The sequence below is a fragment of the Thalassophryne amazonica genome, chromosome 1 (assembly GCF_902500255.1).
Source record: "Thalassophryne amazonica chromosome 1, fThaAma1.1, whole genome shotgun sequence".
Classification (NCBI taxonomy): domain Eukaryota; kingdom Metazoa; phylum Chordata; class Actinopteri; order Batrachoidiformes; family Batrachoididae; genus Thalassophryne; species Thalassophryne amazonica.
In genome coordinates this window covers 26,484,684-26,509,840 of record NC_047103.1, presented here as the reverse complement: position 1 = coordinate 26,509,840, position 25,157 = coordinate 26,484,684, and the positions used below count along the sequence as shown (strand labels likewise).

The 25,157-nt window shown below is 40.6% G+C and overlaps 1 protein-coding gene across 1 annotated transcript in view; it reads left to right on the top strand.

Annotated features, from left to right (window-relative positions):
* Positions 1-266: 266 nt before the first annotated feature.
* Positions 267-25,157, top strand: part of LOC117508425 (collagen alpha-1(XV) chain-like) — a 207,121-nt gene continuing 182,230 nt past the window's right edge. The window contains 2 exon segments of the mRNA XM_034168536.1: positions 267-420; positions 511-596. Of these exon segments, the coding sequence (XP_034024427.1) occupies positions 410-420; positions 511-596 (97 nt within the window). The 5' untranslated portion in view covers positions 267-409.

Sequence of the window (25,157 nt, the reverse complement as noted above, 5' to 3'; positions counted from 1 at the left end):
ATGTCCAAGGACACGCAAGAAAAGCGATGGAAGCACACAGAAAGTGAGAGAGAAACCACACCGGTGAGAAGGAGGAGGAATTAGCAGAAGTTTGTTAATTTGTATCTGGGGTCGTCATGTTTGAGCAGAGGGTTGGATTGAAAGCAGCGCTCCGTAGAGAGAGGAGTAGGTGTCAGGTTTCAGCGTTTGGATGGCCCCTTGAGTCCCGATGCACTAAAGCTGCCTTTGTTTAAATGGGAACCAGGAGAGAGGAGGAGAAAGAGGAGGAGGTGGAGAGTGAGAGGTTCAGAGTTTAGAGTGAGAGAGAGAGTCAGAGTGGGCTCCATCTCCTTCTCTCTCTGTCTCTCACATACTAAGGATATCACACATGAACAGACTTTAGTGCAGATCTAAGCTTCCTTCGCTGAAAATGGCTTCCTGGTAAATGAAAGGCACAATATTTTCATTAATAACTCATTTTCAGTAAAGTTTGTGTTGATTTTGTTGCTCCTCTTCCTGTTTTTAATGCAGCATTCCCAGTGGTCCTTGGTTCTTTGGAATACTTCTACCTCTCCTCTGGGTATGCTGCCGTCCTTCTTCTGCATATCTGTTGGAAGGTAGGTGCTCTCTGAAAATCATTGGACTGCTTGTTTCTGGTGGTGTTGATATTTTCCTAGTTTATAACTTTGCTGAATGAGCTGAAACTGTTGCCATCATGTACTGAAATGGAGTGAATGTTACACAGAGGCACATGGCCTTATGACTGATGCTCGAGGAGAATGTGACACTGCATTCCTCATGGAGGAATGTTTTTGCAGGGGTAGTTTGGCAGGTTTTGAACTGATGTAGGTGGCGAGTCAAGTGGCACTATAATATCTTATATAGTTTAAAGAACTAAGCTGTGTCTTGCAAAAGGTGCACCAAGTTCATGTCAGGTCTTGAAAGAGTGTATCATTAGGTATTGCAATAAAGTGTGCATCCCTCCCTTATGAAAGGATCCAATATGTATCCAGATACATGGTTACAATATGATTCAGAAGTGTTTTTTTTAATGAAAAATTATGCATTTAATGTGATATGATGCAATCCCTATTAAGTGTTTGCTATAGACATTCATTAATTACAGCCAAGCGTGGCACTGATTTCCATTCACCTGCATATTTCATGAAAAACCAGCAACCTTCTTCAGGTTTTTACTACTATGCTGCAGCAATTGTACACCACAAACTCATGTCAACACATACAGTCGCAGAAGAAGCCAGCCCTTGTTAGCAAAGAGCAACTTTTGAGTTCCAAACTGTTATGACAGCATTAAAAAAAATACTATGAACAGAATGTAAAGCTAATAATTGCATTCATCAGTTATAATGGCTGCCATTATTGGACACACTACTTTTGTTTTAACCTCGCAAAGTTAAACGTTCCTATGTCCAGTGTTACGAAAATTTTGTATCGACCATGAAATTTTATGAGAGCTTGAATGAAACAAACACAACTTAACCGACTTATAATGTTAAAATTAAGCCAACGACTGCTTCATAGTACATTTAGATCAGTTCAAGGGTCTGTGTATCAATGCAGTCGTATATTTAGAAACAGTATCAGTATCAGCTCAAGAATGGGCAATAATTTTATATTTGTTATTCAGAAGTATAAAATATCTTGTAGGGATGTTAAAACAAACACTTTAGTCTACACTTTAGTTTTTTATAGATACAATACACCAAGTGAGGAAGATAGTCTGTGGTCAAATTGTAGAACTGGTTGAGATGATAATTTTTTAAATGATGGATTTTTTTAATGAACAAGAATTGCAATGGATTATTAATGATCTAACTTGCTCCTGAGGTTCTTTCTTTCTTTGTTTTTATCTATTTGGTTTTACAGTTTTTTCGGCTTTATTTTTATGTTGTACTAGCTGGGGTACCCGGCACTGCCTGGGTTAACCTGTTTTAGACATAGGCCAAATGCCAATCATTATAATCAAAACAATTGCCCAACATTTGTTTTTGTAATGGTGATGTCTTACAAATGTAATATTTAATGGACTAAAATTTGTCCAGCAGAACTATAAGAGGTAGACACCCCAAACTAAGTGGAAATGCTTGGTTAAAAGACAAACACATTTGTCAGGGACAGCAACTAGGGCAGCCAGGGCAACTTGACCCAGTTGCCCAGTAATTCCATAAAAGATAAATAGATAAAGAGAATAGATTAAAGCAAAAATTTTTTGGTTACATTCAACTTTTTAAAAAATGGTACCAGTTGGTTCCCCATGTCAAGAGGATTCAGAATATACAGTTTTTAGGGCCACATATTATAGTTTCCGAGTTTATCCCGGACAGACAGACAGAATTAGCCCTTTATGTATATAGATGGCCCTGGTTGCCCAGTAATTCCATGATTAAAGGTCTATAGATCTATAGACCTGGGCAACCAGGGCAGCTTGACCCGGTTGCCCAGTAATTGCATAAAAGATAAATAGATAAACATAATAGATTAAAGCATTAATTTTTTGGTTACGTTCAACTTTTAATAATATGGTACCAGTTTATTCTGCATGTCATGAGGAATCAGAATATATATAGTTTTTAGGGCTACATATTATAGTTTTGGAGTTTATCCCAGACAGACAGATGGACAGACAGAATTAGCCCTTTATGTATATACATTTGTGTGAAAAATTTCATGAATAAAGATGTTAATATAATAAAAATAATAATAATTAAAAAAATAATAATAATAATGCAAAAAAGACATTTGGCCACATGTTGACTGTTAAAGACTTGACTGAGAACTTTAGTATAGTAGAATGTTACAGGACAACATCTGTTTCTCATTCACTCCAGATTAATTTGTATTAATTTTCTGAAATGAGTGAGCACCTACTTGCAGCATTCCCATGAGGTCATAGAGCTTGGAAGACTTTCATGATAACATGGTCTGCATTGTGTGATAACGGTATCAAAGCTATGGCTCAGTGGTAAGTAGATCATTGAAGTGTGGGGCTGAGAGATGGATAGTGAAGGGAGTGCAGCAAATGAAGGTGAATGTGGCAGAAATGACAGTGGTGGAGAGAATAAGAAAAGAGAGGATCAGAGATGTAACAAAAGTTGGCAAGATATCTACAAAAGTTCAAGAAAGAAGGTTAGTTTTTGGAGAGGAGATAATAAGGATGTTAAATAAAGGGCATGATTCCAGTGCTCCGAATGTGTTCAGTTTTTCCAATGGAGGACTAATGAGTTGACAGCCTTGGCTCAGGTAGTAGTTAACCTGGGTTGTAAGATATATTTAATTTAATTTAACCTTTATTTAACCGGTTAGTCCCACATATAGCCACATCATGATATACTGAAGTCATTCAGCTTGAATGACTGTTGATGATGCTCACTGAAGAGTCAAAGTACTGAGGAAACTTTGCAGTGCTGGTTAAAAAAAAAAAAAACAATCCTCTTTTTCTAAAAAGCCATGATTTTTTTCCTATTTACATACACTTTTATTGATTAAAATAAACTTTTTAAAATTTTTATTTATTTCACTCTTCTAAATGAGACTACACAAATAATATCATTAATTATAATCTTTACCGATATGTTAAAACATAAAGGTACACATACAACTTGTACCAGTACCATTAATTTAATGGTACTGATTTCATATTTTGGTGATCTTTTAAGTAATGATTTCTAAAAAATAAATCATTTTGATGATTTTTTTTAAATGATTTTTTTTTTTATCATACCAGCCCTGAAACATTTTATGACTTTGAAGATGGGTGATGATGCATAGAGGTTCATGACATCACTACGTGCTTGAAAACATCTCAGGGAAAGACATATTCATGTTTGTAGCAAGTCAATAAGTTCAGACCGGGTTATTTACAAGTTTAGCAAACACTAATTTGACTTGTTTAGACTTAAATATGTTGCACCACTTTTCAAAATGGCTTCTTCAATCTAAAATCCTCTCATGTGGTCACCGCTGTTACACCATACTCTGTGTGAGTGTGTTTGTGTATGTATGTGTCTCACCTGAAAAAGAAATGGAGTCTTTCAGCAGTTGATGATTTGTGGCCCTGGAGACTTGGTGAGGTCAACGTTCCCTCAGTAGAGTCACTGGCTGTGTTCCCCTTGATGCAAGTGTGAAGGGTTGGAACTGGAAAAAGATGGATTCTTAATCCTTCTTGGGGTTGAAGAAAGTATTTTTCCCCATTTTACACTGATAACTTCTCATAGGTCACTCTTCAACCATCTAACCTCCCTGAGTGGTGAAACATCTAGAGGACAAAACAAGAAGCCCAGTTGCTTTTGTTTAAACTTGTGGACTTCTTCTTCCTGGATGAATCAAAGTGGTTCTCTCTAAAAAGGTTTATACTGGACATGAGGCGACAACATGGAGACCAGAATCATCACTTGAGGAACCACTTTTAGATGTGCTTCTTGATATGAAAAGAAATACTGGAATTACTAGCTCTGTGTGTGATGGTAGTTTAACCTCATTTCTCAACGGAAAAGGCTCTGGGAGGAGAGCCAGAATATTTATGAGCAATTATATTCCTTGTCTGTAGTGAAAACATCTTGTAGTTCCCCAACAGGAGCTGCCAGATGTGACGGGGTAGAGTGAGGTCTGACTACGGGTAAATAACAGAAGATTTAAAGGTGACAACACCTTGAGAGCCACTATGTGTTTGCTTCCAGACTGTTTTTCCAATTTAAAACTACAGATTTCCATAATCCATGGGTAAACTAGCAGAACTCAACGTGTTCCCAATTAGGGAAGATCTTCAAAGGTTTGTTTCCACTGCAGCTTGGAAATAGGCAAAATCTTTCAAATTGCACTCTCCAAAATCAGTAGCAGGGAGTTACTGAAATGGTCAAAATGGTGAATTTTTTTGTTCCTGAACATTTATCTTGTTTGAGGGGCAGATGCTAGTCAGAAATGCAGATCTAAGTTGACTGTGTATAAGAAGTGATGTAAAGATGCTGGTTGACTACACAATCTGAACTGCTCCCAGTGGGCCTCATGTATCAACGTTGCGTACAGCGATATTTGAGCGTATATGGGGTGTACGCCAAAACGGCTGCGCTACTTGGCATTTATCAATGTGGTCGTTGGCGTACGCTGCGCTGAAAATATACACCAGGTCGAGAGGTGGCGTAAATTATACACCAAAATAAACCAGCGCTGGAATCCACATAAAAATGAAGATGATCAACATGATAAACAGTGCCATTATACAAATCAATGCATATGTTACATAAATAACACTTTCCTGATTATACTACATAATAATCAATACAAATCCTGCCTTTGCGGGATTGTTATGGAGCACGATCCGTGGCGCTGACAGGAAGGAAAGCGCTGCTCGCCTTTTTCTCCAGACTTCGAGCCTGGAGCCAGAGCTGCGCTGAGCTTAACTTCATGTGGTGTGATCGTTTTAGACTATGAAATTGATAATAACAACTGTAGTTTCGTCATTCCCTTAATTCACCTGTGCTGCAATCAGGTTTTGTCGTCTCCATTCGGTTGTCACAATAAAATAAATACAGAAATACATTTAAAAAATAAAGAAATCTGACAGATTAGGCGTGTCTTATTAATTGAGCGAGCAAATATCCACGTCAAGAATTATTGACGTGAAAAGAGAATACAGTGGTCCCTCGCTATAACACCGTTCACCTGTCGTGGCCTCGGAGTCTCGCGGAGTATTTAGTCCAATTTGCATGCCTTTTTTTTTTTACAGTGTTCTGTGTTCTGTGTATCTGTTTATAAGAATCTTGTTGCCCAGAAGAGAAAAGAGTGCCAACAACTACTCATAACTGTGTTTGTCACACGGAAACAGACACCTGCAGCCAGGTGTGAGGGAAAAGGCGCGGCGTCAGGATGCAGAGGCCCGATCTGTGAAATACTGGTCAGTCACTATTAATAATTTCTTATGTGTCCGATCTTGTTCGTTGATTGTTAAAATTAATTCGTTAGTTCTAAAAGCCATCATAATTATTTATAGGAAAACATTCTATTTTTATTTCTCAAACAAATGTTTGGGCCTGAAAACAGTTTGGTATTATTTTCCTACTAAGGTTTGAACTTTGAGAGTGTTTACACACGAGAGAAAAGTGAGAAAATGTTCATGCCTGATTGAGAAAGTGTATAAACTGTATAGTGAGGGGTTTTACAGCTTTGAAACGTCTATAATAATTGTAAAAAATAACGCTGTCTACGTCGCGGTTTCGCGTATTACGGGCTATTTTTAGAACGTAACTCCAGCGATTAATGAGGGACCACTTTAACACTTTATTGATTATATACTACAAAACAATTGATACGACGGCCGCTTTTGATGCTCTATTGGCACGTGTCGTGATTGGTGGAGTTCTTTTTCATTGCCGTCTTCCCGGCTTCCATGTCGTAAAATGAGGGTGTGTCTGCAGCGGAGTCTGAATATTTATGGGCGTGTTTATTATAATTACGATCGTTTCCACCCGCCGCATTTATCAAGATTACGTCAGGCGTACGCCAGAAATGGGCAGGTGCGCACTGCTTGATACATGTCACGGCGACTTTGGTGTATTTCAAGTTTACGCCGTAAATTTACGCCACAAGTGCGCAACATTGATACATGAGGCCCAGTAAGTGTACATATATATCTTTTGTATATCCCAGGCCAAGAAACTTTGTGATACGCTTGTTAAATCTACTTCACTGTGTACACACTGAACTTATTCTACCCACTCCATACGACCTATTTTCAAAGTATATAGTATATAGCGCTCTGAGCATCTGAAGACAGATGATAAAGAGCTATATAAATGCAGTCCATTTAATATTTCTTTCATCAGTATGCTGGAATCCAGATCAGTGTGAGTGGACATGTATGCATGTGTGCGCATCAGTGTGAGGATATCTTGACCTATAACACCGCCGGGGGCCCCCATGTCACAAAAGTACCATTGTGAAGGGCCTGGCTAAATAATTCCTGGGTGACTCTCACTGAAATGGCCCCACGGAGCTTAATTGTCAGGGAGAGTGACATTTTGAATTAAACGCCACTTTGACAAAAAATCTGATGGCCGACTTGAAGACGAGTGGAATGTAATCTTGCAGGACGGAGGTTGCAGTCCAGAGAGGTCAGTAATGCTGGAAGTGAATACTTGGAACCGAGCAGAAAAGGGGACTGAATGTGTGAGAGGAGGCGGGTGGAACTGTTCACAAGGGATGACTAAAGAATTAGTTTGAAACTGATTTCATGGTCCAGTGTTTTCTGCTCGAGCTGCTGCTTCGAGCTCGACTGTCAGGTGGTTTGTGGCTTTGCCTTATACACAATACCTGCTGTGATTTTTGAGAAATAAACCTGGAATGTGTGTACATGATGCTGGTTCAGTTGCCAGAGAGAGAGAGTGAGATCATGAGGAACAAATATTTCCAGCCTGTACAGTGTAAATATTAATGAAAACAGAATTGTAGCCATGGCAGCATTTACACGTGTGCATTTTGTTGAAATAAAACTGATTTAGTGTTTGCTGACGATGAACAAGTACATGCTTCTCTTGGTAGTGTTGACTAGGAGTTTTTTGCAGAAGACCTGAGAGCCAAAAGGTCAAAACAGATTCATGAAGTTTGTCACATTAAAGAACCATCTTCTGCTTGTGGTTATTTAGGCTATGATGTACTGTATGTGTATAAAGTCAGGTCTGGGACAATGAGTTGGTGTTCTGCTTCACAGCATCCATGACACCACAGAATTTGGGTCCTGATTGGCAACAACCCAGGCAGATAACTGGTGCAACCACCTCTTGACAGTAAAGCATGGTTTACACATAGACGGTTTTGTCGGCGGGTAGTATGTAGACCGAAGTTCGCGGTAGTTCCAGCTGTTTTCATGGTGGAAAGGGGCGGAGCATTTCGCCGGCGTTTTGACCACCGTACTAGCCGCAAATACGCAGATAAAACGCAGCTAAATCCGCCGAATAAAGCGGCATTTTGACGCCGTACCATCCGGCACACGTCAGGCAACGGGGGTTAATACCCAGTTCTATCCTTTACAATCGCAGGTTAAGACGCGCATGAGAACGGCAGTGTTCTGCTGCCACCGATAATGCCCTGTGTACTGCTGGATTTATCCAGGAAAATCCTGCGTTACTCCAGGAACTTTTGCATATAGGCACCGCCCCCAGTGTATAATAGGCTGAAGCAGCAGGAATACATATGCCTCTGTCACTGCAGGGGGAGGGAGATCATACTCAGCCTTTTCTTCTCTTTCCTTTTCCCCTCCTCAACGTGTTGCTCGTCTCCACCACAGGGCTACCCTCTGCTTCTGAACCAGACCTCTTGGTAAGTCCTTGCTGCTGCCAATTTTCTTTTAGGAGGCATACTGGACCTTCTCTGCAAAAATATCTGGAGCTGGCCGCGAGTGAGAGGCCTGCATGCAGCGCGCTAGTGTTCTTATATTGACCACCGCCTATCGACCGTTTGGAACGCCGTTAACCGGGAGGTGGCGTTTAGAATGGTGTACTGTCCGCTAGCGCCGCCGTTTTGTCTGGGTCTGTCGCCGGTTAAAACGCCCTTGAGGACGCCGATGTGGGCTCTATTGCCGTTTTACACGCCGCTGGTTAGGGATACAACGCCGGCCGCCAATTATGGCGGTGTAAACTGCGGTACTACAGGAAGGGGCAGGATGAAACGGCAATTAAAAAGTATCAGACGCCGTTGTTCGCGTTGTCTCCGTCGTCACACGAATTCTCCGGGAGCGCTCCCAGAATTTTTCGACATGTTGAATAATTTTTTTGACGATTCCCGGTAAAGCCGGAACTAAGCCACACCCCCTAGTGCCGGCGTTAACAACAGCATGTGATCCTTAAGACGACCAAAAACTCTTCCGGGACGCTTCCGGGAGCTCTTATCGTCTATGTGTAAACGGGGCTTAAGCATCAATCTGCCATAGCCAGATGAAACATGGGTGTTCCCTTGGGTTTCTCTGGCCGCTGGGTTCTTCAAAACTCGGGCACCTATACATAGAGAAAACCGCCATATGGCCAATAAGTTGAAGCTGATGTTCCCTTACATTGCGAGTGAAACTCCTCATCTTAGTCGATTTTAGTCTCTGCTCATTTGATGCAAAGCCACATCAGCAGTATCCAAGGATCCTCCAAAGAGACCTGTGACCACATCCAGTTATCCCCTTAAGACTTGGTTGTGAGAGTCCAGGTCTCACAACCAAACAGTAACACAGGTAGTCCCGGACCCAAAAACGTAGACTTTTGTCCTTTTGCAATGACATTGGCATCGCCAAACACCTCTGTCAAGGAACCTCATGACCTCATAAGCTCTTCCCAGGCATAAGATAAGATCAACTTTATTATCCCAAAGGAAATTATTTTGCCAGAGTACCAAAACTGTGAACTTTTTTTCAATAAGTACAACAGATTTATGTGAAATGACTGGAAGACATTTGCACAAGATGTTTGACAACATTGCACATAACTCTGAATAATTCTGAATAACTGTTCATTATGTGGGCAGCACGGTGGCTTAGTGGTTACCACTGTTGCCTCACAGCGAGCAGGTCATGAGTTCAATTCCCACCTGTGGCCTTTCTGTGTGGAGTTTGCATGTTCTCCCTGTGTTTGCGTGGGTTTCCTCCGGGTGCTCCTCCGGGTGTTTCCTCCCACATCCAAAGACATGTGGGTGCTCTGACAGGACATCAGTGTGGCATGCAGTGTGTGGGAGGTGTTGTCCAAGATGCTGAGCAGTTTCCTAAACATCCTCCTCGCTGACACCTCCACCACAGACTCCAGCTCAACCACCAAGGACACCAAGTTCAACACTTTAGCCACATACAGACACTTCTGATGGCCGAGTACATCTAGTCAGTAAAAGCCTTGATCTTAGTTTTGATCCAGGACAATCTCAAACCCAGACACTCCACTTCCTCACTCAGGTTCTCAAGTGCTGCAGAGCAAAAGCACCCAGGTCACTGGTTCTCCCTGGCCTACCCAACACCCAGTCCCCGTAAGCCTGAACAGTGTAAGAGCCAGAACACATCCATATATATATAAAGCTGAATGATAATGAATGGATGGATGAAGTGGCTCAATATAATAGAAAAAAAAAATGCTAAAAATGTGGAGAAGAAAGATTTGTATGAACTGGAAAATTAAGCCCCCCCCCACTCACCCATGTATACAATAAAAGACAGAATGACTGAATAAATAATGTAGAAGGGCAGTTACTGGAGTTGCTACTTTGGATGTGCATCTATGCTTTAGAAAATGATCTTAAACAGAGTTGTTCTTAAACCAAAACCAATTTTTCTATAAGAAAAAATGTAAAATGGATTAACGGGCCATCTAGACTGACTGCATTGCTCAGAGGAAAAGAAACGCATCATCACTCCCCAGGCTCCCGATGTGTAAGCATACAGTTGAATGCAAAGGTTTGGGCACCCCTGATAATTTTCATGATTTTCCTTTATAAATCATTGGTTGTCTGAATCAGAAATATCAGTTAAATATATCATATAGCAGATGAACAAACTGATATTTGAGAAGTGAAATTAAGTTTCTAGTATTTACAGAAAGTGTGAAATGATTATTTAAACAAAATTGGGTAGGTGCATAAATTTGGGCACCCTTGTCAGTATATTGATTTGAATACATGTAGCAGTAATTATTGGAATGCAAAATTGGTTTGGTAAGCTCATTGACCCTTGACCTTCTTACATAGATGAATCCAATCATGAGAAAGGGCCATTTGCAAATGTGTCCCCTCTTTGCATCTCTGGCAACATGGGCTCCTCTAAACACCCCTCAAATGACCTGAAAAGAAAGATTGTTCAACATCATGGTTTAGGGGAAGAATACAAAAAGGAACATAGTGAGGAAATGGGAGACCGCAGGCATAGTACTAGTTAAAGCCGGAAGTGGCAGGCCAAGAAAAATCTCAGATAAGTTGAAGCAAAGGATGGTGAGAACAGTCATAGTCAACCCATAGACATGCTCCAAAGACCTACAACATGATCTTGCTGAAGATAGTGTCTCTGTGCATCGTTCAACTATACAGCGCACTTTGTACAAAAAGATGCTGTATGATGCTGTAATGCAGAGGAAACCTTTTCTGTGTACACGCCACAAACAGAGTCATTTGAGGTATGCTAAAGCACATTTGGACAAGCCAGCTTCATTTTGGAATAAGGTGCTGTGGACATAACAAGAGGCGTTATGCATGGCTGAAAAAGATCACAGCATTCCAAGAAAAACACTTGCTACCTACAGTAAAATTTGCAGGTGGTTCCATCATGCTGTGTGGCTGTGTGGCCAGTGCAGCTACTGGGAATCTTGTTAAAGTTGAGGGTCACATGGATTCCATTCAATATCAGCAGATTCTTGAGAACAATGTTCATGAATCAGTGACAAAGTTGAAGTTGCACCAGGGCTGGATCTTTCAATAAGACAACGACACCTAAACATTCGTCATAATCTACTAAGGCATTCATGCAGAGGGACAAATACAATGTTCTGGAATGGCCATCTCAGCCCCCAGACCTGAATATTATTGAAAATCTGTGGTGTGATTTTAAGTGGGCTGTCCATGCTCAGAGACCAGTAAACCTGAGATGTTTTGTAAAGAAGAATGGTCCAAAATACCTTCAACCAGAATCCAGACTCTCATTGGAAGCTATAGGAAGCATTTAGAGGCTGTTATTTCTGCAAAAGTACTAAATACTGATGTATTTTTTTCTGCTGGGGTGCCCAAATTTATGCACCTGCCTAATTTTATTTAAAGAATTATTGCACACTTTCTGTAAATCCTATAAACTTCATTTCACTTCTCAAATATCAGTGTTTGTCTGCTATAAGATTTAACTGAAATTTCTGATCCAGACAACCATTGATTTATAAAGGAAAATCATGGAAATCATCAGGGGTGCCCAAACTTTTGCATACAACTGTAACTGTAAGCTATGAGGAGACGACATACAGTGTTTATTGCAATGAGAAAAAAATAAAAATTCCACCCAAGCTGGTGAGTTGAACCTCTTATGACTTAAGAATTGTGGTTTTCATTCTGCAGACGAGTCATAAAATCTGTCCTCTGGCTATTTTTTGTTTTGAATCGTCACTAATGAGCACAATAACACAGTCACCTGGTGTGTTATGGTTAACCATGAATTTTAATGCTCACATTGTGCACACACATTCTGCATTTTTGCATTCTCGCACATGAATGAATGTGCTTCTAAATTGTGTTGCTCTGCAGCTGCTAAACACATGGTAATTACAAATAATAATGTTTTTGATTATCATGAATTAATACAATGAAGTGTCACATCACAGCAGGATGTGAAGGACGAGGACGCTGACTCGGCTCTTAGAGAATGTGATTATGATGATACTGAGTTGATGAGATGATGATGATGTCTGAGTTGATTGTGATAGAAGTGCCTTTGTGAAAAATTAAACAGCTGAATTACTGACTGAGAAATCATAAACAGGCAGCACGTGAACAGAAGCCATGACTTTGTGCAAAATGTTCTTTTCATCCAAAACTTATTTTCTAAATCTTGTCTGCAGCACTTTGATGGCTTTTGTTTAATGCAGAATGAATATGTATGTTATGGTAGGTCATTTTTTCATAATCTTCTCTCACTTTTGAATTACAATCACAGTTTTATCAGTTTCCCTGGATTTGTTGAAGGCAGCCTTTCTCAAAGAGTGGTCCATGGACCACTGATGGTCCGTGAGTGACCCCAAGTGATCCATGAGGATGTTGGTAAGAGCCCTTTCACACATAGTACAAATAAGTACAAATCAGGGCGAATCATGGCGGAGCAGCTCGTATTAGTGAACCACGAAAACACTGAGCCAACGGGCAGGGGTGAACAAACCCGCTGCGGCAGTTTTGTGCACGCGACAGTGTCGTGCATGAGCATGCACGAAACCATCACAGTTGGGAACACAGTGCGAGCAGCTGGAGTATGTGTAACCACATCACGCAGCTGCTGTGGAAAAAAAAAGAAAAATACATGCCACCCACGGGATTCGAACCTGAAATTTACAAAAGCTCTGATTGCCAGCCAGATGTGCTACCATCGCTGTCCTATAAAAGGTGTGGAAAAATGATCTTTAATCAACAAGGACATGAATATTTTTTTTTAAAAGAGAAAAAAGCGCCGTGATAACTGACCAAACTGCGTTTGTTATGGTGTATTTCTGCTGATACGTGACTGAAAGTGGCGTATTTGTCACACTGTTGGCTTCTCATATAGTCCCGTGGTGCACTGCTCACAGGACAAGCGTGTTCTGTCAGACAGACGTGTCATTCAGATTGCCTGCTGTGTGTCCACATGAACTGATGGTCCACTTCAGCTGGAACAGCCTGTCAATGTGCGCGCGCTCTCCAGCCCATTGGAAAAGCAATATATGTTTTTATGTATTTCCACGTGAGGACAGTAAGCAAACATGCGCGTGTCCATCAAAACACGGTACGTGTTCTGCAGCTGTGACATCCAGGACCAGAGTTGTCAACAGCTGCTGTTGTTGGCAGCCAGCCACGCCCCCTGTCCGTACAGCGCACAGACCAAGGTGTCACTCTATGATCAGATGAGAGGCTCACCTGCAGGGGAAAGGAACCACATGCATGCATGTGTTGGGGGGGGTGGGGGGAGCGCTTGAAGCACATGCACACGTGTTGTGGGGGGAGCAACACTCTGGCACGCCACATGTGTTCTCGGCAACTCCACAGTTGTGGGGGTACTTAGACAAATTTCACCACCAGCACGACAGTGATTGTCTGTGACTGTTTTCATGCTAATAGCGTGAATGGCCGCACATTTTCTAAGTGCCAAGCAAGCTGTGTTAGATGTACGTGTGTGTCACCTGTAATTTGGCCGACAACTGCCACAAGAGGGTTTGACGGGCTTTCACAGGGCACACTTTGTCTTTCAGCCACTGGTGTGGGCAGATAGTTGTAGCAACAGGTGTACAAGGCATTAGAGGCAGCTACATTTTTACACGTATTGCATATGATTCCTGCTTCATGCGCAATTCTACCATATTTGTACATCAAAATATCACATTTTAAATGATCATATTCAAATTAAGTGTTTCTCAAATGGTTTGAAAATGACACCAAAGTCTAATAAATAGTAAAATGTTGTTGTAATATAGTGTTGGAGTTAGCAGATTTATTGTTTTTGGATATTTGTAGAGTTAGGTCATCTGAAAATGTGTTTGTTTGTTTGGTTTGTTTCAGTGGGCTTTGGTCTGAAAAAGTTTGAGAAACACTGGACATTTTGGTGGCACTGGGGTGTGCGTGAAGGGAAATATACTGTACATACACAAAATACAGTTCCATAATGAGCTCCTGTGTAGTGCCACAACAGTACCATAACTTAGCCTTAAAACCAGTATACATCCTAGCTTGGACTCGCTGACAGTTCTGGGTGAGAAGTAAGTTGAAATTGTATTACCAGATACTTCATGTTATTTGTTTAACCCTCTGGGGCCGACACCATCGTATACGATGGCTAAGACCAAGCTTTACTAAATTATGAATAACTTTTTAATGATATGAGATAGAAACTTACTTTGTTTTTGCTGAAAAGTTAACTCCGCGGACTTGTGAGCCAGCCATCGGCCATCTTTGTACTCTTCATAGAAGCTGTGTGATGATGTGCGCAATGTGAGTGTCCAATCAGAATTGGTTCACCTTCACATGGTTTTCCAAAATCCAGTCGTAGGGCAGATTTACCTCACTTGAAAAGCCAAAGATCATTTTCAGGAGTGATATGTTACTAGTTGGCCCTTTGAATAGCCCCCTGGGTGCTCCAATGAGTACATACTATTGGTCTCCATGCACCCTGCGCCAGTACGCACAGCGATCAGTGAAGCAGACGGAGAGCCTCTGGTGACAAGCTCACATGCTCAAAAAGAGTGTGTAACTATCAGGATTGCTCCACTAGTTTGCATGTGAGTGTTACTGGATAACTCTGTTGGTTTCTCAATGTAAAGCACTGTTTACCATATCAATGGACAACAAAACCGCATAGACCATTTTGTATATATTGTTCAAAATGTGCATTTGTGTTTGTTTGAACCTTTTTGTTGTACAGTCTTTCACACAAGACCTCAAATTGCCTTTATAAAGTGTCAAAACAGTTGTTTATTATAGCTTGCTGTGTGTTTTGAATAAATGTGTGTGGAAAATTATTTTTTGCTTTATTTTTTCCATGCCTATTTTTGATTGTAAACCTTTATTACACTTATAAAACACTACTATGACATATATATTCTGAAAGCACAGGTTGTCCCGAAAAAAAAAAAACTGAAATAAAACTTGATTGTGGGATGCAGGGAGAGCTGTTAATAGCAATAATAAAACATTTATGCCAGGTGAGTGAGCAGTCCAAAAATACCCTCAGACCCCAGAGGGTTAATCTATCACTATCAGTGTTGTAGTGGAGCCCATCACCTTCGAGGCCGAGTCTGAGTCCTGGGTCTCCAAGGCCAAGACCAAATCCAATGCCACAACATCGGAGGCTGAGAATTATACAAAATCTATCGTAGTTGCCACATATCTGTTCCCATTGACTTATGTGTAATTTCAAGCTACATCCAAGTGAGTCGGACGCGGCCTTATATAATGTTTAACATCCTTTCATGGTGCAATGTGTTGAGATCATAGACATTATTAATACATTACCCAGACAAAGGAATATAATAACGCTTGGTTAGTAATGAGGCTGTTTCAGTAGATTGTTATGCATTAGTAGTTGTAGATATGCATAGGATAGTAGCATAGGATAGCATATAGGATAGTGTCTGTGGGTATGTATGTGTGTGTAGTACTGTATCGACGAGAAAACAATGCACTCAAGCATTGCACATGTAGACCATCATGTGTTACATAGTTATCGTGTAAAGCTCTTTTTTTGTTTGATGGGAAGTAAACAGTGTGAAAAATAGGTAAAAACTAGTGGCCTCAAACCGGCCTTGGACTATATTTGAAGCCAACCTGGAGACCTTCAACAATGATCACTGTACCAACGGATGAAAGAAAAGTCCACACTACTCTCTAAAAAGTGAGCACCCGTGTGGCACCGTATATGTGGCGCAACTCCTTTGTTCAATCAGCCATAAAGTCCTTTACGCATATGGTGGCGTCTCTGAATGCTCTGGGCATGAACACAGCTGAAATTAAATACATTAAATATTAAATGTCCACCCCCCAGAACAGCAAAGATGTAGTATAAAACTGTCGTAAAAACCCTTTGTGAAAAGTGTGAAGCTCCCATATAGTGTCATAAATGTGTCATAAACATTAGCGAACCATTAGCCGTAGCACCTGAGGCAGGGCGACGTCAGATTAAATAAGTCCTGTGACAGTGATAAGCAATCCAGTCAGCCGTTGTGCATAGTATGTGTGTGTGTGTGTGTGTCCAGTAATATGCTATTAATGTTGCTACTGTAAGTAGCATCACCAGCCCTTGTACATTAACGTGTCATTGCATGTTTAAGAGATGTTTTTTGTGGGAAAAAACCCATTAAGTTTAAGAGGAAAAGGTGTAAATCCTTTCAGAGCACTACATTTATCATGTGTCTTAAATTTGGCTCAGCTTTGGTTTGGCTTCTGTCAGATGTAGGTCATCTGAGCTGCAGGCCTGTATCGAGGTGGACGTCAGGTTTTGATTAAAAGTTGAACACTCACTCCAATACAGTCACACGTTCAGTCCTGTCCAACAATGATTTCATGAATGAGGAGGAAAAAAAACTCATTGTAGCCAAAAACTGAAGACGTGAAGTCTGTGACATATGGTTATACATCCATCCATTTCCAATCAGTCTGAAGCTTGGATGACTTAAAGCCAGTTGTGAGGATTTATGCATTTATTTCGGCAAAGAAGACAAATACATACAAGCTCGCAGCACCAAAGCAAGCTGTCAGGAAAAAAAGGTATATCACGGATGGCTATCATCAACATTTAGACATGTCAAAATGAACCAGATGTCTTCTTTAAGTGTGCAGGTATGTCTTCATAGTCTACATGATCTGAATTTGTCCACTGTGGGAAAAAAACCCCTCCCTATTTAGGCATTTTTAAATCTGTAAATGAATTCTGAAAGCAGATTAAAATATATTTGTGCAGGAACACTATTTTAACATCTCTTTAAAGAAAATCAAGTGACAACCTTAGGTTTTGTGAATGTATTGCAACAATTTAAACAAGTGGATTAATAGTGAAAACTAGAAATGAAAAAAAGAAAAAATTACTCCACCCCTTCCAGTTTAACAGGCTAACTTTAAAAAAAAAAAAAAAAAAAAAATTCACCTTGTAATTCTCCTTATTAAAAGGGCATGTAAAGAGGATAATGTGGTGAGCTTCACTGCACCAGGTAAATCAAACAGGCAAATTTATTTTGCTTATGTAAGACCCCATGGATGGATGTGCTCCCTGCTGCATGGTTACTGAATGCTTCATTGATGATGGATTACGAGAAGGTGCAGCTGCCAGACAGGGAGACAAACCATTTCAGCACAGATGCAGATATACAAAATCAGATATGCGCAGTGCATCCTTAAAGTATTCACAGCACTTCACCTTTTCCACAGTTTATGTTATAGTCTTATTCCAAAATGGATGAAACTTTTTTACTCTCATTCTACACACAATAACCCAGAAACACAATGTTAAAAATGTTTTTTTGTTATATTTGTGCAAATATATATATATATATATATATATATATATATATATATATATATACGAGGTCTGTAAGAAAAGTATCGGACCTTTTTATTTTTTGCAAAAACCTGATGGATTTGAATCACGTGTGCTTGCATGAGCCAACTTTGAACCTTCATGCGCATGCGGAATTTTTTTCATGCCTGTCGATTGCATCATTTTGTGTGAGGATGAGGGGAGTCTCTCATTGTTTTTTCTTTGCAAGGAAAATGGCGGAACAACTGGAGCAGCGCGACTGCATCAAATTTTGCCAGAAACTGGGCGACAGCCAGGTGGAAACCATTTGGATTATTCTGACGGCTTTTGGTGATGATCCTCTGGGCATCACACCGATTAAGGAGCGGTACAACCGGTTTAAAGATGGCCGCACAACGGTGGAGAGCGTGCTGCGCTCCGGTCAGCCATCAACATGCTGAAATGACCAGATCATTTCCAAAGTGAACGCTGTGGTGATGTGGGACCGCCGTGTGACTACCCTAGAAATTGCGGAAGAGGTGGACATCAGCACTTTTTCGGCACATTCCACTGTGAAAGATTTTGCCATGAAAAGAGTTGCAGCGAAATTCATCGGCACGAAGCTGACAGCAGAACAAAAGCGCCTCTGTGTTGAAGTCTCACAGGACATGTTGTGACATGCCCAGCTCTTCCACAATTTCTCGGATAGTCACATGACTGAAAAGCCACCGAATGCTGTCTGAATCTTCCGAATGGTGGAAGAGGTGGACATCATTTTTCGGAGTCCAGCATGTCCTGTGAGAATTCAACACGGTGGCGCTTTTGCTCTGTCAGCAGCTTCGGCACAAATTTCGCCGCCACTCCTTTTCATGGCCCAATTTTCTGTCACAGTGGAATGTGCTGAAAAAGTGCTGATGTCCACCTCTTCCGCAATTTCTCGGATAGTCACACGACGGTCCCGCATTACCACAGCGCTCACTTTGGAGTGATCCAGTCATTTCAGCATGTTGATGGCCGACCGGAGCGTGGCTCGCTTTCCACCTTTGTGCGGCCGTCTTTAAACCGGTTGTACCGCTCCTTAATCTGTGTGATGCCCAGAGGATCGTCACCGAAAGCTGTCTTAATAATCCGAATGGTTCCACCTGGCTGTCACCCAGTTTCTGGTAAAATTTGATGCAGTCGCGCTGCTCCAGTTGTTCCGACATTTCCTTGCAAAAAAAAAAACAAAACGACGAGAGACTCCACCCATCCTCACACAAAGGCTGCTTACAAGCAAATGACGCAATCGACAGGCGTGAAAAAACTCACGCATGCGCACAAAGGTTCAAGGTTGGCTCATGCAAGCACACGTGATTCAAATCCATCAGGTTTTTGAAAAAATAAAAAGGTCGGATACTTTTCTAACAGACCTCGTGTGTGTGTGTGTGTGTGTGTGTGTGTATATATATATATATATATATATATATATATAATACAAATAATGGATGGTAAGGAGTCCAACATAGAGAAGTATTGGATGAAGAAAAGTTATACTGGACGAGGCGCAGCCGAGTCATAACATCAATTGTTATGTTATACACCCCCCTCCCAAATTAAGCCACACCTCAGCGTAAAATTTTCATAACAACTTTGCAAGCCCTTGCCTGTCAAGTTCTGTCCAGTGACAGTTTGTTGATTTAGCTCCAATTGCTGTGATCGATGATTTTGATGCGATGAATGCTGCTAAAATGTCAGTAGTGTGCTTGTCTACCTTCTTAGTGTTTTTGGCATCCTTGGAGTTCAATATTTCCACCAGTTCCTCCTCTGTGAACTCAGCAAACCTCATTGGCAGATGATTTTCTGCTGTTGTTGACATGTTTGTTGCCATTTTTTTCAACCAGCGTCTGTCAGCTAGTTCCTGGCCTTCATATGCTGCGCTCTGATTGGCTAGCTGTTGGCAGTAAGCTCTAACGCTATTGGTCAGTGGGAACTGATCCAATATAACTTTTGGTCCTAGCCTTTTTGGATCCAACATAACTTTCTGGCACCAAGCATGATGGACAGAAAGGCTAATCTGTGATTGGCTATTGCAATCTGAGTGGAGAACATATATATATATATATATATACACACAAACCTCTAACACAGGATTGTCGTGAGGCACAAATCTGGGAAGGGTACAGAAATATTTCTGCTGCTTCGAAGGGCCCGGTGAGCACAGTAGCCTCCAGCCCACCTAGAGTTTGCCAAAAGGCATCTGAAGGACTCAGACTGTGAGAAACAACATTCTTTGGTCAGATGAGACAAAAATTGAACTCTCTGGCGTAAATGACAGGTGTCATGTTTGGAGGAAACCAGGCACCATTCCTTCAATGAAGCATGGTGGTGGCAGCATCATGCTGTGAGGATGTTTTTCAGTGGCAGGAACTTGGAGACTAGTCAGGATTGAGGGAAAGATGAATGCAGCAATTTACAGAGACATCCTGTATGAAAACCTGCTCCAGAGTGCTCTTGACCTCCAACTGGGGTGATGGTTCATGTTTCAGAAGGACAGTGACCCTAAACACACAGCCAAGATATCAAATGAGTGGCTTCAGGACAACTCTGTGAATGTCCTTGAGTGACCCAGCCAGAGCCCAGACCTGAATCTGATTGAACATCTCTGGAGAGATCTGAAAATGGCTGTGCACCGACACTCCCCATCCAACAAGATGGAGCTTGAGAGGTGCTGCAAAGAGGAATGGACAAAATTGCCCAAAGATAGGTGCACCAAGCTTGTGGCATCATATTCAAGAAAACTTGAGGCTGTAATTGCTGCCAAAGGTGCATCAAGAAAGTACAGAGCAAAGGGTGTGAATACTTAAGAAGTTTTTTATTTTTAATAAATTTGCTCAAATAAAAAAAAAAATTCTCATGTTGTCATTATGGGGTGTTGTGGGTAGAATGTAAGGGAAAAAAAAATGAATTTGCTCCATTTTGGAATAAGGCTGTAACATAACAAAATCTGGAAAAATTGAAGAACTGTGAATACTTTCCGGATGCACTACAATCCAGTACTTTCAGTTTCGCAATCGTTATGCGGAAAAACTCACATACAGTAACATGGCCTTACGTACAACCCCTCAGAAAGGAGTTTGCATGGATTTGGCTGTGAGAGCAAAATAAAGTGAGAGAAATAGACGATCAATGTGTGAATGACATCTGTGAGAGAGAAACCTGTTTTCTGATACAACACTTAAATAACACAATCACACCTCCACACAACCCCACGCGGAAAAGATTTTCTATAAATTTATTCATTCTTTGGCATCCGAGGATAAGCACCGGCTCAGGGCCTGTGTACGACTTAGTCCATGCTGATGCTTTGAAATCTGGGTGTGGCATCATTGTACTCTCTGAGCATATTTGAGATTTAGTCCCTTCTTTCCTACCTGGACAGGATTCCATTCATGCTACAGGATCCAGGAAGCAGTTCCAACGGTTCTCTGTGCCTAGGCAGGATTTACCTCATAACCTTGTGAGATGAGCACTTTTTGTGACAAGTTATATTTCCACGTCATAAATTCTAAATTGATTCAACATGTTCTTTATTTGTGTGTTCCTTGCAACTCTTATACTTCCATAAGGGCTGCTAATTCATTTCCTTCCCTTGTAATTTAATTTTGTTCACTTTGTGCCTTCCGCTTGTGTTATGTGCAGACGCGAGTTGAGGAGCGGACCAGCGTCTGACTGAACCCAGCGCTAAAATAACCAGAAAGCAGTTCCAAAAACAAAACAAATTTATTTCCCTTCTGTGCAATAACTGTGTACAACATAAATGTGCGTTTGTCTGGCGAGGTGAAGGACGGCACGCTCTCCAGCGCCCAAATGGATCGAAGCCCGACGCTTCTGGACCCAGACTCACCGCCGAACACCCCCCAGGTGGATATGACAAACTGACTCTGTGAAGGATGAAAAGGTGAGGTAAGTCAACAGCTACAACAAATGTCCTTCAAAGGCACACACTATCACCAACACATTCAGGTCTGAATTTAAGCTTTATGTAAATGAGCAGCTTCTCACAACAGGTGGAGGATCATCATTCCGTACGCCACGGCAGTGAGAAGCGAGCTGCACAATTCTCATCAATGTTCAAATATACTGCGTAACAAAATACCAAATTACTGTTAACACTTATTCAGACAATCATCACCTCTGATGTGTACTGACAGCATGTGTCCCTCACCCTTCCTCCTTCACAGGCGCGATGTGTCAAACCCAGGCGCGGTCCTCAGCGTCTCACAACCGAACGTCACAAGGTCGAGTTCACGGCCATTCACCTTGAACCACTCATGGCTTAAATGCAGAACGCCATCTCATTATCTGCTTCAGCTGAAAGTCTTTAAGTTTACACGTGAGCATCATCCACAGGTGCAGCTAATAATGCTGATGAGGGTGAAGGACTCTTCTGCCAGCACGTTCTCCACAGAGAAAAACCACTTTGCATACCACCTGGAGAGCAAAGAAAAGAAAAGAACACCAAAATGTCCAGCCAAACCTCCCAACACACAACAGCTTGCTCTTGTTGTCATTTGGTGTATGATTTTGTAACTCGTATAAAACTCGTAACAGTGCATGAAATGATACAAATGCAGTAAAAGCAGGAGGACTGTCACAGAACTGTGACACATTCAATGTGGGTCAGTTTTGACTGCGGATTTTGCTGACGTAATGATTTTTGGAAAGCTGTTCCACAGTCGTGGCCTGAATTCTTCTATGTGCAACTAATCAAAACCAAACTGTAACATCAAACCATAGACAGTAACCCAGAGGATAAACAGGAATTGCTAAATTTGTCCAGCACATCACATCATTTGGAGCCACAGTACCAACTTGTATTGCAGTAGATGAGATTGACGTCAGTCTTCAAAGCTGGGAAGAAGACAAACACAGGATGTGTAGCAGTTGTGTGGGAGGATGAGATTTTTTACAAATGACTTCTGAAATTTCCACCTTTTCAGTAAATTTGTGTTTTGGGCTTACTCTTAAAGGTGGACTTATGCGCTGTATTATTTTGCCCAGTTGTTTGGTGTTTTTTTTTTATCTTACAACACAGGAATATTCAATTTCAGTTCAATTTATTTCATTTATAAAGCACCAAATCACAACAAAGCTGCCTCAAGGCGCTTCACGCAAGTAAGATCTAACCTTACCAATCCTGAGACCAAGCACACAGGAGACAGTGGTAAGGAAAAACTCCCTCTGATTATTTGAGGAAGAAACCTCAAGCAGACCAGACTCAAAGGGGTGACAATCTGCTTAGGCCATACTAATAAAAAAGCATGTTTAACTAGAAGCACTCAGAGAATGCAAACCTCCGCCAAGGCCATGGGGTCACTGACGCCATAACATCCACACACCCTGGAATCATTGAACCTAAAAAAGTCTAACAATGATGTTTGCTCAGTAGTAAAAAAAGTTTCATCTGCTGTGACTGGATAGCATGTATCCTTAGCGCTTGGCATCACAGTTTATTGCAACTTGCACCTTTCCCAGAAGTTACTGTCATCTGAGCACTGATATTGTGAATTTTTTAACATTTATGACACAGTGATCTATTTCTTTTTGTCTGTTTCTCTAAAATTGTATATAATAATCATTAGATTATTAATATATAAACAAAAATAAATGTAAGAAATATTACAATTTGAAAACTAAAATTGAATCACTTGTTCCTCTTGTCATTTCCAACCTCCTTGATGTAGGTAAAAATACATTTAAGAAATATTACAATTTGAAAACAAATGCACCCAAACGTGATGACAGCTGCAACTGCTTAATGCTAACTTTTAACATTGAAAATGCCATAGATATGCTAACGCGTATGCATCGGGATCCAGATCGTGATCCGGATCACCACTAAAATTTAATCACTTGTTCCTCTTGTCATTTCCAACCACTCCACAAAATTTCATCAAAATCCGATCAAAACCTTTTGAGTTATCCTGCTGACAAACAGACAAACAAAAGATTCCCTTCTTGGCACAGTGATCTATTTCTTTTTGTCTGTTTCTCTAAAATTGTATATAAAATCATTAGATTATTAATATATAAACAAAAATAAATTTAAGAAATATTACAGTTTGAAAACAAATGCACCCGAACGTGATGACAGCTGCAACTGCTTAATGTTAACTTTTAACATTGAAAATGCCATAGACATGCTAACATGTTAGCATTGGGATCCGGATCGTGATTTAATTTAATCACTTGTTCCTCTTGTCATTTCCAACCACTCCACAAAATTTCATCAAAATCCGTTCAAAACATTTTGAGCAAACAAACAAACCGAAAACACAACCTCCTTGGCGGAGGTAACTAGAAACACTCGGAGAGTGCAAACCTCCGCCAAGGTCATAGGGTCACTGATGTCACATGGAAAAGAGACTTATTCTATGTCATTTCACGCATCTATCGTCATGTCTCAGTTTCAGTGGTTAACCCTCTGGGGTCCGAGAGCATTTTTTGGACAGTTTTTATTATTGCTGTTAACAGCTCTCCCTGCATCCCACAATCAAGTTTTACATATCTTTTTTTCAGGACAACCTGAACTTTCAAAATATATATGCTATAGTTGTCCATTTTATGGCTACTCAACAATCACCAGTAAAATAAATGTGTAGTGCAAATTCATGATTTGAAAACTCTGTGCATTATTTATTTACAACACATTAGTAAGCAGAAGCTAGCGAGCTAATTAATATTATTGTACGAGGCACAAAATGGGATTAAACTACTTATTTTGGCTTCTGAATACACTATCATAGATGAGGTAAATGTTTTTGAGCAGTCCTACGTCTATATAGGTCATATCCAGTGAAATATTATGTGAAATATTCCCAGATTTTATCTGTAGTTCTTTCCAGCTGGATATCTGATGACCTATGTTTATTAACTTTGTCTGTTTCCTTTTTAAGTAAATGTTTGGCCCACAGTTGAAGGTCAACAGCTTTTCTTCAGTTAACTGAGGCTACATGTGCTCAGCAGCACCCTTTGACTCTCAAACTGCATCCTGGGAAACTGAGTGTCATGACATTTTGTCGTACTTCTTAGCAATGTCTTAAAATTATAAAATTGTTTCCATGAAATGTGATTTTGAGCATATGGTATGCATATTTTGAGCTTAATGTATGATTTTGAAACTTTTATTTGAGAAATATGAAACAAAATTATGGTGGTAACAAAGATTTTTTTTTTTTAAGACAAATCGTAAAAATTCTTAAGCCATTACAGACAGCACTAACATGTTATATTTCTTTATCATGACATCAGTTGATCACTATTTCAGTCAAAGGTTTTACAAAACCATTTACAGCCCTGAACACTTTAATCTGGTTGAGTGTCTTCTTGGCTTTAATATTGGATGAAACAAAATAAATCAGCACTCTGATTTTTGCTTTGCTGCTGTTTTTGTTCATGGGCTATTCCATGTGAACAGGACACTGCCCAATCCAATGTGTAACAG